Source organism: Megachile rotundata, chromosome 1 (assembly GCF_050947335.1).
Source record: "Megachile rotundata isolate GNS110a chromosome 1, iyMegRotu1, whole genome shotgun sequence".
Lineage (NCBI taxonomy): Eukaryota > Metazoa > Arthropoda > Insecta > Hymenoptera > Megachilidae > Megachile > Megachile rotundata.
The window spans coordinates 24,615,023-24,630,083 of NC_134983.1; the positions used below are offsets into that span (position 1 = coordinate 24,615,023).

Here is a 15,061-nt window from a genome sequence, read left to right on the forward strand (position 1 = left end):
CCGCGTGTGATACCGTAAATTATATAAATATCTTATAAATGTAATTTCGTTCGGTGGTACGATGATGTTATACGCATGCAATCGGACCGTATCTGGCGCATAGAAATTCGGTTGATTCGTAACGAGATCGACGGTAGCAGTGAAATTATTATAATTCCCTTCATAATACTACAAAAGCAACGATACTTAACCGCACACGTAACACGTAACGAACATTTGATCCTACGAATACGCGTTCGAGAATGCAAGAAGAATCAGTAGCTCGCAGGGCGTGACGCGCCTAATCGATACGATCGAACGCTATGCGGTAAAAGGAATTTCGCCATTTTTCCATCGATTTCCATCATCTCATTTCGCGATCTTATCCCTAATATTTCACAAGCATTTTCTTACGAATAAAATATGTGATTAATTCTACGACTTTAGAATCGGTTAATAGAGAAAAAAAATCTTCCAAATTTTGCATCCCTCTCTACAATTTTATACTTTTCATACTTTTAAACGGACTAGGGAAAATTAATTCGTCTGCATTATCTAAAAGATTCGAGCGATTAATTAATACATACGTAAAAAAGAAATGAAATATTATAGAAATGTTAAACAAAGAAATTTATGCGATTACGTTTTACCGTTCGGTAGAAACAGGAATGGCGAGATTCTTAAAATATCGAAACGCCCAAGGTATCGAGGGTTGCAGACAAAAATCGAATTTCCCTTCCCTCGTCCATGATCGGAAATAAACGCTTCCGGGGTTCACTATTTCATGTACGATTCCTCGATTGAAAAGTACGCCGCGCGCGCGCTCGAATAAACGCCTCGTCTCGTTCCCAGATTAACTTCGAAGCTCCAGACTAAAATACACGCTGGAATCTCCAAGACTCCGGCTATGAATAATCAGAATTCTCTTCCGAATTAATCGCGGACGTTTATATACGGAATCCACCTTTCGAACGAGAATTCATCTTTTGATGCTTATTATTAACATGAAATTTAATTCGCGTTATTAATTTCCGAGTTATCGACAAGTTTTGAAACGTATTAATCCAGCTTAATTGACGATAACGAGAGAACTTTTCTCGAGAACATCAAAGTTCATAATAAATCGTGTACATCATTTATCAGTTTTACCGTTCGGTTTACAATTGATCGTACCAAAAAATCATATGTTGCAAATTACAAGTTATTTAAACTCGATGATTTGTCGAGAAAGTTGTTCTTAAAAAATCTATTCGACGTTACGTTACCTGACTCGATTAACGGAGACTTAATCAAGCGAACCGTATTAATTTTTCGATACCGATCAAATATTCTCGCGTTGTTTAACAAGTTTCGTCAACGACGCTTCGTTAAAAGTTCTTAAAGTGTTCTTAAAGTGTAGAAATAGATTACTCGAGGGAAAACACGAGGGATAGAGAGAAAGAAGAACGGCTAGAAACTTTTCGCGATTTACCAAACGTTGAGATATTATAAAATTCGCCAGCGAGCCAACTTTTTTCCCATAGAGACAATTCAGACTACTTTGGCTGCCAAAAATCCTTGAGAAATTGCGCATCCCCTATTTTCGAATTCCCTTATTGTATTACAGCAACGCGGAAATCGCTGGTTATCGATTACCGTCTTTTTTCAAACAATATTTCGCAACATATATCATCCCTACAAAATGGGGTATATTATATATAAATTAAATAATACAGCCATCGACACAGATATTCGAGTTCTTAAATGAAACATAAAACGAGAGACGGTAGTGACGAAAAATTAGGTTGCAAGTGTATTTATTTACTTAGTTCCGAATTAATAATTAATAATTAAAGTTTCGAAAGATCGGCATTTACAATTGTTGGAAGAAAAGTTGCTGGATCGGTCAATTTCGTATAGCGATCGGAAGAAATAAAAATGTAGAATTTTTCTGAATCCATCGTCGAATCCTTCGGTGATTTTCGGCGTTTCGACCTTTCAACCATCGAGACCCTCAATTACGGCCGTTCCTCCGCGTGTTTACCTACTCGAGATATCAAACGACAACTGGCAGACTGTTTTACATGGCGCATAATTAATCGGCGAGTACTCTCTCGTTCGTGAAATTACTTTTCAACCACTACGGAGATACCGATGTCAAACGCTTGTTAAGGAATGCCAAGTGGCACTGTGTCGCGTGCGTGCTTTCGCTTTTCATTAAGCAGCCCGAAATTCAACCAGTGAAAAGTATCCACGAGTGTTTCGCGATTACGGAAATTACGCTCCAGCCGAAAACGAGGAACTTCAACTTCCGCGCTCTTTCATTTTTCGTGCTTATTAAGGAAAACATGAACGAGACCTCGAGGCTCGACTCGAATTTCTGCCGTTTTAAATAGAACAACCGATTTGTAACGGAAGTACTCTTTGCAACGGAAGCACAGAGTCAATATCCTAGAAATTTTGACAATTTTTCCAAAGCAACCGCTTTCGAACGAAAACAAAGCGATCACGAACATCGTAAATTCAGTCTCGTGAAAGATCAACACTTCGAAGATCTCCGAAACTTGTAAAAGCTTGCAATTTCGAACGAAGCGATACGCGAGTATTCTACGAATTTCGCTTATTCCGCAACTTAGACGCATCCTGTTATCCGTAAATTATATCGGCAGGCAGAGATTAATGATGTTTTTAAAGCGAAAGCTTACGATATGGCCATTCGTAACGGTAAGAAGAAGAGGAAAGTGTAATAGAAATAGATGGTACGAAGATGGAGTAGCAAGGAAAAGCGGATTTTATAGGAGCGAGTAAATTGGCTTAAATCGTCTCCGAAGACCACAGCACAGCAACGCGATGTCTTTATCCATTTAAATGCAGTCGCTCCGCCAGACTCTTCTTTTCTTTTGTTCTTCGAGTAGACGAACACGAAAGAGAAATAGAGGAAGGTAGAGAGAGAAAGAGAGAGAGAGAGAGTGATAGAGAAGAAAAGAGGAAGAACGATAAAAGAATCGTAGCTCGTTGTGTCGGCGATGACGCAGAAGAATCGACGAGAACGCCCTTCGCCAATTAATTAATCGAATGCCCTTTCCGCGAGTCGGCTTTCACGATTTTTCCGGTGATTACAATTTCTCTTCCAATTTATTGAGCATTTCATAACGCTCCAGACGATTCTCCTTTGTTCGACGTTAAGCGCGACCTACCTGAGCCACGACGATATTCAACCCTGATAAATTGCAATTTTACAACGAACCAGCTCCGATGGAAATTACCGAACGATCCGCGCGCATTATTCTTAATTAATTGGTAAATTCGCGCGCGTCCGCTAACGCGAGCGCGATCGCTGACGTCTTTTCTTTCTCGGTGAAAAACGGCCGTACGCGATAACACGCGTTAATGCGCGAACAATTTTCAAAGCCGACCATTTAAATCAACGTCGTTTAAATTTCACATCGGCAATAACGTAGTACGCGGATAATGCATAAGCACTTAGTTGAAATATACGAAAAGTTTGGTAAGAATGACGGAAGTACGAAACGCGTAATACACAACGATCATGGCGACGGGAAATTTTGGCACGGGTCGATGAGATGGAAATTCTGTGAAGGGTGTCGACTGGTCTCGCTTCCCAACAAATCGGCGGGAATTGCATTAACGGCACTGTAGGGTGTTAAAGTGCACTTTCCCTAACGACTTGCATCACGCACGATTTACCGCCATTGACGCTAGACATCCTTTCCTCTCCGCGAATCAATCTCTCGCGAATTTACATTTCAAACGTTTTCTAACCAACTTATCCCTAACGATCGCGACTACATATTTCCCCGATATTTTCAAAGTATTTCGCGCAAACTTTCGACGCGTTTCTACCGTTCTCGATACATCGATAATGGATACGAAACTTTCTCCTCTGTCGAATAATATTTTTTTAAAGTAAACTATCGGTAATTTTCTGTTATAATTTTCTGTTGGATCTCGATCCTTCTCGGTGACTAATACGCGCAAAAATCCGTGCGGCGATGGCGCTATAAGGGGAGAGAATTAACGAACGATTAATGCAATTTCCAGCCAGGAAACTTCTCGTTTCGTAAAACAGTCTATTACTATACAAAGCGGCCGAAAAGCGGCAAATTATCGGGCATGTACCGTAATTGTATCTCGAGTAAGCGAGCTTGTGCACGCACGTTTTATTATGTAGAACAAAGAAGCCTCGTACTATAAAGTACTACTCGCAACTACCTAACTCGACTAAATGTGTGCCATACCGTCGATCTTTGTCACGACGTTGAATTTTTGTTCGTTCCCGTCCACGAACAATGGTAAATGCAACGCGAGGCAGCATCGACTAATCGTATCGCGACGAGACCGAGGATACGTCGATCGGTATAATTAAATCGAAAGCTAACGGATGTTAAATCGTAGTTGCGCGAATTAACTCTTTGCGAGCGAAGCAATTTTAAACACGATGCTATGTATCCACGCACCGTCAAATAAATCGCTGTTACGTGATCGAATGGTCGTTTTCAAATTTAACGCGAAGGAAAAAGCAATAAATAAATTGATTTGTAGCTAGCGACAACCGAAAGGGTGTTGAAAGCTAAAAACCTCTGAATAAAAAAAGGTTTGAGCCTCGAAGAAAATGGTAACAGCTCGGTAAAATCGACAGATTTAGAACGAGAAAGTGAAAGCACACCAGTACAAAGCGGTCTTCGACTTCATAATTCATCGATTCAAATTGTCATCCGATATTCTGGAAATAACGACGAGAGGATTTATTTTAAACGCTGCTTTCTTCCGAGCTCTGTCACGGTCGACGACCCACGACAATATGCAAATGTAATGGTGGAAGTTCGTTTTTCGTGTTCGCGACGTGGCCGCGCTCGACAACGAAATCGAATCGAAATATCTCGATATTTCACGAATTGCTCGCTTCATCGAATTCTCTTGAAATTCGCGAACGACGCGACGCAACGTTCCGCGCGACTGTCACAGCTTTATCGGGAAATTATTATCGACACGAACCAGACGTGCCTATTTTAATTTCCTACGATTTCTTTGTTGTCGAAAAATATCTATGCGACGGTAGATGCACGCGAAAATGTACTAAATTTCCTAGCTAACGAATACATTTAATAATGGAATTGTTAAGTAGCGCGTAATAATAATAATAATAATATGAAAAAATATAATAAAATTATTCGAAAGAAGTCGCTGGATTTCACGAAGGACCTATGGTTTCTGCGATGTACAAGCGTTTTAAGACGTATGTGCAACATTAGCAAAGCTTGTCAGGAAGTCAAAGTTTTTGCTGGAAAGTTTTCGTGATTTAGTAAGCGAAAGCAACTCGAAACTACTCGAGTAAAACCCCCGTGTTTGCCTGTCGAAGTAGTACCGTATGTACACATCGAGATGTCCCTGACGAGTGACTCAGACCCTGAAAACCATCTCCTGTAACTCAAATATGTCCCCTGAATAGTGCTACGTGTCCGTTTCCTTTATGGCTCTCGATCGAATCGTCTTTCAAAACTTTCCCCGTCACATGATAGAATTACAGAGCGCAACACCCTTTCATCTAAACAGAAGTCAAATGTAAGAGGTCCGAAGTTTATCGTCTTCGCGTTTTTGTCCTTTGGAAATAAAAGTATTCGATAAAAGAGCGAAAAGTTACGGCGTTATAACGCTCCCTAACGATGTTACGCGTAACGAACAATTCGCTGTTCTTTTCGTTGATCGAAATCCGTTTAAGAGAAGAAACGAATCGAATTTCGTTCGATAAATTAAACGACGTTGCTCCTTTCCCATTTACGCCGACAAAAGAGCCAAGCAGAAAGAACGAAGGTACTCTTTTGCATAAGAACCTCCGTTTGCTGCGACTTTATTTTGTCACAGCTTCTTAGATATTCTCTCGATATAAATTGTCCGACTAAAAACGATTCTACCACTTCGTTTCCAGTGACTCGACGCTTCGAAGCTCAGACGTTCGCCGTGAAATCGGTGATAAATCCGACGCTGCTCGAACTTGATCAGTTTATTGCGGCAATTCGAATTTTATTCGTTCCATACCGTTGAAAAGCTTCTACTTGTATACGAAACAACTGAACACGTCTACGAAATATGAATAAATAAATAATGAATAGCTGTATTTACCGAAATTATAAAATTTATTTTGGAAGTCGGTCGTTCGATACGCAACGATTATCGTCTATTTGCGTAGAAAATAAAATAATCTGTTCCAGGATTGGTGAAGCTCGGGGTCCACTGCGTGTTGGGCAAGAAAGTGGCTATCAAGATCATCAACCGGGAAAAATTGTCGGAGTCCGTGTTGATGAAGGTAGAACGAGAGATAGCTATCATGAAACTGATCGATCATCCTCACGTGCTCGGCCTGTCGGATGTATACGAGAACAAGAAATACCTGTAAGTACCCCCGAAAAGGAAAGAGAGATTCGAATTTTTCACGAATTTTTCCGCTCGCGAGCGAGTCGACGGAAGCTCTTGGTCGAGTTTCATCAAGCTCGAGGAGTCGTTGAACTTTAATTCAGCCGTTCGGAAAAAAAGAAAGAAAGAAAGAAAGACAGGAAAATAGGAGAGAAGGAAAAACAGTGAAATCTACACGCTAGACAAAAAGTGTTTTAGTCACGGTGGCTGACATGGAAATCCACGGTTGAAAAGATACGAATGCACGGCGACTGAAATTGCACTTGTTCCCTTTCAGATATCTCGTTCTGGAACACGTTTCCGGCGGGGAGCTTTTCGACTATTTAGTGAAAAAAGGTAGACTAACGCCGAAGGAAGCGAGGAGATTTTTTCGGCAGATCATTTCTGCGTTAGATTTTTGTCATAGCCATAGTATATGGTGAGTAACCAAACTATCGATTTATTTCGCGTTTCGTTCGCGTCCTTGAAACAGAAAGCGTCGCGTGCATGCCGTGTTTTAACCCTCTGTGCACCGTTCTAATAATTGCTACGCTCCGACCGTTTCGGTTTACCAACTTCGAACTTACGATTAAATAATACGAACGTACGTCGATCTAACGGATTATACGGTCGATGACGGTACTTTATATACGTCCAAGATAAAATTAGCTTTCTTACGAACTACGGCAGCCTGTTGCTTAAATTACATCGAACAAATACGCGTCGATGTAAAGTAAATGACAAGGCGCACGGAGGTCGGGTAAACTTAATCGGTAATAGTCCCGTTGAAAACACGATAAACGTCGAATTTTTATCGAAATTCTGAATGCTGTACGAGGCTTTCCAATCCTAAGTAAACGTACTTTTATCTCCGCACCGCAATAACGTTTCGACTAAACGTAAAACAAACAAAACACATAAAAACGTAGCAAATTACCTACAGTTACTTTGCCGTCAACAGATTCGATTTATTAACTTCCCTCCTACCCCATACGCTTCCTCTCTGGCTATTCAATTTATCGCTAAATTCAATCCGACCGAATGTCCATCGATTTACCCGACTAAAAGGGACGAAAACGTAAAAAGAGTAGACCCGAACAATGCTATGAAATTTCTTTCGGTTGATTCTTTAACGTATTTCACCCGGCAGCGCAGGCACAAACCCAAACAAACGATAACCCGTGTTACTCTTTCGTTTCGAAAGGCGCGTAAATTTTCGTCAACTCTTAAATTTACTATTGTACAAGCTCTATCGTATCGTGATTCACGAATTCTACCCTCTCGCGTCGATGTAACGAGAACGTCTACCGTGAACACGTTAGTTCAGATATAATAAAAAATCGAAACATCGAATAACGCCGAGGAAAAAAGAATAGACAGTGATACGATTCGGTAGATGCGGCGATATAGCCCGCGCGTGCACTGCCGGGTTAACGACTCGATAATAGAAGCAGAAGAAGAGAATGTAAGGCACACACACTGAGAGAAAACACGAGGGGATTCCCAAAGGTCTCTAGTTGGCATTCGGGTAACCTACCCCAATCGAATAAATACAGAAACGAACCTAATTTCGCCGGAAGGGGACACCGTGAAACATTGCCTTCGATCGATCGAGCATTTAAATTAGTTCACCCTAAAACCGTAGGCGAGACTAACGTTTAGTCTAGTTCGATGAATGAACCGGTCGATAAAAGTTTACCGGTTTCGCAGTCACAGAGACTTGAAGCCTGAAAATCTGTTGCTGGACGAGAAGAATAATATTAAGATCGCGGATTTCGGGATGGCGTCGTTGCAACCTGCTGGATCAATGTTAGAAACTAGCTGCGGTTCCCCTCATTACGCCTGTCCCGAAGTCATTCGGGTAAGATTCACCTTTAATTTCTTTCTGAATTTCTATTTAATTATGTGTATTTCGACGACCGAAACGGTCGCAAACGATCGGAACGATTTTATTTAGGTTAATATTCGATCGATAGCTAAACATAAAATACAGTCGTAAAATAGAGCCGAGAAAGCAAGTGTAATCTAGTAAATTTGAACCACGGACTCGTAACTCGTAACTTTCGTTAATAAAGAAAATTAATTTCGCGTATCCCTCTTATCGGCGAAACCAGCTAGACGAATTATTGTCTCGCCTTTAACAAAGCCTTCCTCCAGCGAGGAAGTTAATTAAAAAAGGGGAAGAGAAGTAGGAAATAATGGGTGATTTTCAGGGTGAAAAGTACGACGGGAGGAAAGCGGACGTTTGGTCGTGCGGGGTGATACTTTACGCGCTTCTGGTAGGCGCGTTGCCCTTCGACGACGACAATTTAAGAAACTTGTTGGAAAAAGTGAAGCGCGGTATGTTTTACATACCGCATTTCGTGCCACCCGAGTGCCAGAATCTTCTGAAGGGAATGATCGAGGTCGATCCGGACAAGAGGCTAACGGTAAGAGGCGTTCGAGGGGATTCGAGGTTCGATTTTAATTTGCCTCGATCAGGACGAAAGCTAATCCCCGATTCCCTCAGCTGGCGGAAATAAATAGGCACGTGTGGGTGACGGCGGCGGGCAAGGGCGAATTGGAACTGGAACTGTCGATGATGGACGTGGTACAGACCCACGTTATTCCGTCCGTGGAAGCAATCGATCCAGACGTGTTGCAGGCGATCGCGAGCCTCGGCTGCTTCAAGGAACGGGACAAACTTATCCAAGAACTCCTCAGCCCGAAGTAAGACATTAAATCGTTGCTTTTCATCGTGTACTAACCACGCTCTTATCGCGACAGTCAGCTTCGACAACTAGCTAAACATCGCTAAGTGCATCGAATTAACCACTATCCACAACGAATACGTTAACTTTTCATTTAACGAAACGGTTGTCCCTCGATTTATTTTCTCGGAATATTAGTGTATATGTATAAAATTTGTTTGCTCCGCGTTCGCACCTTCACGTTCGTACGTTTTCCTTTCCACAGCCACAATACAGAGAAGGTGATATATTTCCTGTTGCTCGAGAGGAAACGCAGAAGACCGGCGTGCGAGGATGAACTAGAAGTAATGAGAGGAGGAATGCGAGGTTCAGCGGGACAATTGGAGGCGGATCCACCGAGGAAACGAGTAGACACGTGTCGAGTGAACGGAAGTACAGCGCTGAATCTCGGAGAAATCAGCCATGGATCTCCTTTGACTCCCAGAAGGCAGTCCAGGTATACCTTTCAAACAATGTCCAACGTTTCACCAAGACGTTTTCAACGCGCCCATTTTCAGCGACAAACATTTATTTCTTTATACGGTAATTGTGCTATCGAAAAAAGATATAGAGCGTAACTGGGTTTCGGTGCTACCTATCTAATTGCTACTTTCTCGAATCTACGCCTTGTCACTTAGAGAGGTAATGCAATAATACTCCCATCTAACCACCATTAACCACGCGATACGTATACTTCGCCGCGACTTCCTTCGGATAAGAACCAGCGTAAATGGTGGGAAGAGCTTTCCACCGCCCGCCTCGGATTTTCGAAGGTCAAACGTAAATTGCTCCCTTTCAAAATTTTCAAATCACTTTATTCGCACGACTCGAGTTCGTGCCACTTACAGAAGCAATATGTCGTTTCGTTGATAAAGTTGAATCGTTTAAGAAAATTCTTCGCCACGATATGGCGAAAATCGGATGAAGTTTTCCGTTAACCGGTATACACTTAATTTGTCCGGTGAATGAAATCTAAAGCCATCTGTAGGCTTCGTCGAAGCTTAGAATCGCGTGACAAGCTCGCGATCGCCTCGCGTGTACGATATCACGCGTGCTCCCTGCTCTTTTTTATGCCGTCCCCTGTTGTTCGGCACGTGCAACCTCTACGCGGACGATTAGCTCTCGACCGATTAAAACTGTGTCTCGAATGTCGTGCAACGCGGAACAGTAGACTTCTCTACACGCTCGACGCGTCCATCGATCGAACTCCTACTTGATTTCGTGGAGATTGTACGCGCCGCTACTCAGGATACAGACGTTAATCTTGTTTAACGTTGATATCGTTCGAACGAACGATTAAACTGGTTCTTTCAGACTTCTACGTTAACGAAAATTACGTTGGAATTATTAGTACGTTGCCTGCCAGGATGGTTATCGGTAATCGCCACTACAAACATGATTCGATCGAAGCTAAATTAAGTAGGGCAATTCTGATATAGCGGAATTGGTCGTGAACAATAAAAGATTAGGTTCGTCAAAAATAGCTACGTAATCAAACGCTTGCATTCGCAATGGGTAATTTACGTGCACGTATTAAGTAGCGTATTTCAGCAGCAAGTGGCAGACGACCTATTAAAATTGTAGTTCTCTTTACGTTTCAAGTATCCGCAGGCCTTGAAACTTCTAACGAAAACGAAGAAGAAACTTTAATTTTTCATTATTTTCTGCCTAAGCTGCATAAACTGTAAAGCGGTTCTGTCCTTAAGTTAAATAATTAAGTTAAAGGTGCGAATTTCCATAAAATGTAACGCGTTGCAGCACCAAGCATCACGCTCGTCGTTCGCCGAGTACGGGTTGCCACACACACGCGTCGCATTCGCATGCCTCGACGCCAGGCAGCTCGCCGTTGCACGGCTCGAACGCCGTCGCGGGTCTGCTCAGTCCCCACAGAGCACCTCCGTCGTCGCATTTAGGACAGACGGCGAGTCCTCATCGACTGTCCACGGTTTCGAGCACCGCGGGCAACGGAAACACCGCCAATCCACCCGCCGCAGTTCCAATCCCGGCATTACCCAGCGTGGGAATAGAGATAAACGACGTTCAACAGGGTGAGTCAACATTTTCTCCCGATTACTCGTTACTCCTGAAAAACTGATTACCTATTTTTCTCGATTAACCGAGTATCAGAAAATTATGCACTCGATTTGGAATAGCTACATATTTTCTATCGCTATCGGAACACGGTTGTTAAAAGATTTTAACGAGGATAACAGGTTACGTTAATTACGACGTCGTTCGTTTAATTTTCACTATACTTTATTCGCACGAAAATCAACAACGAAGACGCAAAGCGGAGAAAAGAAGTCGCAAAGGAAGCAAAAATAGACACACTCGAAACATGTCGCTCAATTTAACGAAAAAAATGGGGTAGTTGAAGCGAACTGCAGGTGTACAGAGTGTTTATACGGAAGAAACAAAAGCTTCGGGAGGGCAATCGGGAGTCTCGTCGTTGACTCGTCTGAGTACGAGCCTTTATCTTGCTAGAAAGAGCTAGTAAGCTGGGACGGTTTTTAAAAAATGCAAGTGACCTGCACACTCGCGGCGCGTAACGAGCACACACTGCGTACGAATCATCGTTAAAGAGATGGTGCACGGTTGGATGCGCCTCTATCCAACGTGTTTCTTTTTATATCCCTCCCTCGCGGAAGAAGAAAGTTTCGGAAAAACGAAACGAGTCGAAACGCGCGACCGTCCTTTGTTCGAGACAATGCGACACGATGAACCATTACCGAAATGATATACATACGTGTATGTATGCAGATAATCGTAACGAGTTTAGAAAAATTGTACGGGTTGACGAGGAACGTTGGGTGCAACGAACGGTGAAAAGTTTACCGCTTGCACAACGTATCAATCGGAAACTAAAAGTTTTAGGAGATCGACTACGTTAACGTTCGTGAGCGTCGTAAAAGCGAAAGATGGTATAGGCGAAGTTTGCGCGGTAAAAGTGGAATAAAGCATAGCCCGTTTCGCAGTAGTCGCGGTCGGCGTTACACCGCCAGGATCGCCTCACACCGGAGCCGGATCCGGCGCCCATCACTGGAGATCCAGACTAACGACCATCAAGAACTCCTTCCTTGGCAGTCCTCGATTTCATCGGCGTAAATTGCTCACGAGTACCGAGGAGGTAAGCACTTTGACACCTCTGTTCAATACGTCTTCTTCTTGGTCATTTCCAAAATGAACGCTCTCCACGTTAAATGACCGTTGTCCCTTCTATACCGGCGATCTTCCAGTCGATCGTTTTCGATAAAACTTTCATAATATTCTTTTTAACGTACAGGTACACCTCACTCCGGATTCTTCCCCGGAACTTACAAAGAAATCGTGGTTCGGCAGCTTGATGACCACGGAAAAGGACGAAACGTTTACCGTTCTCGTTAAAGGGAAAGCATTAGCTAGCGTCAAAGCAGATTTGATTCACGCTTTTTTATCGGTAAGTTTTTAATTCGAATCGTAGGAGCCAGGAAGAAAACGCGAATGTACAACGTCTGCTTTTATTCGTAACTTCGTGAAAATGATAAAAGCGTGAACTCGTTGTAACGCGGTAATCGGTAACGGATAATTCGATACGTGCTCGAGTAATTGGCTCGGTTCGCTGATCCGATTTACGGAATATTTTTCACGTTGTATCGATAAAAGTTTGTTTGCCGTTATAAAATGGAAAGAACGAAAACGAAAGGTTTCAATCGACAGATAGCGGAATTGTCTCACAGCGTGAGCTCGCCCATGTCCTTCAGAGTGGAATACAAAAGAGGAAGCACAGCACCGGCAATGTTTCAAAGACAAGTGCGCTTTCAAGTGGACATTAGCGCTATTTCGAAGCAGCCGAACGAACCACTGTTCGCCATCACTTTCACTCTATTGAGCGGTAAGTCAACTTTCTCCTATCGATTAATAAAACTGCTTGCTGTTTTAATGCGATCGATAAGTCTAACTTCTCGAGGTTATAAAACTTTGAGGCCATCGCTAATTCTCGAACGATGAATCTTCGAGACTTCGTGTCGAAAAATTCCTTTCTAAAGAATAATACGCTCTAACCGAGTGATCTTGGTTTAGAAAAAGATTAATTAACTAACGAATCGCGATCGTAAATTGAAGCTAATAATTCTCGTTAAAGAATGCCGTATTGTTCACGGCGGTTTTTATCGCGTCGGTGAACTCGTTAAACGTTTCCTAAGGGACCAAACGCGTCTCGTTACGAGCTCGTCGTTAGAAATAAGAACCGCCGCGTATACCGCGCGACGCACCTCGAATTTCCATGATAAAAAAGCTAAGGGTAGAAAGCACCCTCGGAAGCAAAACCGCGGAACAAGGGTAGAGATCGTAAGGTGGCGGCGTTTGGAAGTTGGCAGCCATCCAAGCGCAACTAGATCGATGTTACCTTGGCAAGTAAAACCTTACGTCTTGTTCGTATGTAGGTACATATGTGCGTACGTAATTCGATACAAATCAATTACCGTCCTCAACGCGGCATGAAATATTTCGAACGTAATACTGCTCCGTCGAAGTGGATAACCGTGACAAAACGTTGTTAAGCGGAAAGTTACTCGAAGAACCAACACACCTTTCGATTTAACGAAACTTCGGGACTTGTCTTTAGAATTTTCAGTCGTTGGAAATTAAAGCGTTACGAGCGATGATATCGATTTCGACGTTCTCGCGTGAACGATGCAAGTATCTTTAGGGCCTAAGGTTTAGGCCATTAACCCTGACGTAAACGATGCAGCGAGAGAAATCGGAGAAATTGGACTAATCGCGGCTCGTTTGTCCGATGTTTCAGGAAACATTCGACGATTCCGAAGAGTCTGCGAACACATTCAATCGCAGGTCTGCTCGAGAAACGTAGGAATCAGTTTGGGAGGACAGAGCAGAGCAGCACCACCCAGTCCGCGAGCATCGCGAAAATTTGCCACGGAGATGAGCGAAAGTTCCAGTTGCGGTAGCGACACTAGCGAACGACTGTTTCTCAGTCCGCACCCAGCTACCAGACAGGTAGTCTGTTTCAACAAGGTAGCGCATCATCTTCCTCCTCCTAGTCACCATTATCACGATAATTACTTTGCTCCGTTTCAAACCTGAATCTTCGAGGAAACTACTCGTACAAGGTGAAACGCCAATCGAATCGAGACACATTTTTCCTTCCTTATGCAGGCTGTTTCTCTCGAGAAAAGTCAATGCCAAAGAGGGCTCTCGTTGACTCGTTCTCGGGAGCACGCTCTGCTCCGAGATCGTTCGTTATCTCTTTTATAATTATCGCACTCGTCAACTTCCATTCACGATTCACGACCCTCAAAGCTTCACCGTACACGGCACGTTTAAATAGCTAGAAAATCGTTCACCGAATGTAGATTATGCCACCGAAAATAGATGCAACCAACGAATAATATTTTCGTAGACTGTAGCATTTTACGCGTATATAGTTCACGCGCATTCTTTATGATTTTCGCATCGAATAATCGCTAAACGATTAAACGATTACGCTTGTTCGATTCTTTAGAAAAATAAATATTCGTTAGATCTTGATACGCACTTATTGGCTCGATGCGCGAATCCGTACGCTAATTTCTTTTGCTCCGACAGAGATCATATATTTTCTTGTAATAACGTACTTGTTGAATCGTTAACCAAAATTAACGAGATAACGTGCGGATTCGTGCACGTTATACGCTACCAGCGGGAAATTAACGGCAGTATTAGCTAATCATCTATCATTGGCTTCTCGCGTTAACCTTCGAATGGCGAATTTGGGTCTTCACCGACTTAAACATCAGCGCTTATTTCCACAAACGCGCCTGATAATAATTTCTGTAATTTCAAATGATTTCGAGTGATTTCGATAATTTCAACTCCGTTGTAAAACGTGTTTGAATGTTCGGAGCGAGATCGGGCCATCTCCTTCATTCGAGGGTTAATCAAGCGTCGTCGTTCGAGTGCTTATTCTTTATTCGAATTGCTTTCAG

At 42.7% G+C, this 15,061-nt stretch overlaps 1 protein-coding gene across 4 annotated transcripts in view; it reads left to right on the plus strand.

Moving 5' to 3' along the window:
• The window catches only part of sff (BRSK family serine/threonine-protein kinase sugar-free frosting), a 32,750-nt gene that overhangs the window by 5,178 nt on the left and 12,511 nt on the right, over positions 1-15,061 (plus strand). Inside the window, exons 2-12 of one of the 4 annotated variants that reach the window (XM_076532326.1) lie at positions 6,189-6,369; positions 6,668-6,808; positions 8,080-8,230; positions 8,583-8,798; positions 8,879-9,078; positions 9,325-9,555; positions 10,857-11,146; positions 12,074-12,225; positions 12,382-12,534; positions 12,795-12,969; positions 13,882-14,206. In XM_076532326.1, coding sequence (XP_076388441.1) covers positions 6,189-6,369; positions 6,668-6,808; positions 8,080-8,230; positions 8,583-8,798; positions 8,879-9,078; positions 9,325-9,555; positions 10,857-11,146; positions 12,074-12,225; positions 12,382-12,534; positions 12,795-12,969; positions 13,882-14,180 — 2,189 coding nt within the window. In that variant the 3' untranslated portion in view covers positions 14,181-14,206. The remainder of the gene's footprint in view (positions 1-6,188; positions 6,370-6,667; positions 6,809-8,079; positions 8,231-8,582; positions 8,799-8,878; positions 9,079-9,324; positions 9,556-10,856; positions 11,147-12,073; positions 12,226-12,381; positions 12,535-12,794; positions 12,970-13,881; positions 14,207-15,061) is intronic. The other 3 variants (XM_076532324.1, XM_012298829.2, XM_076532321.1) reach the window with 3 other exon arrangements.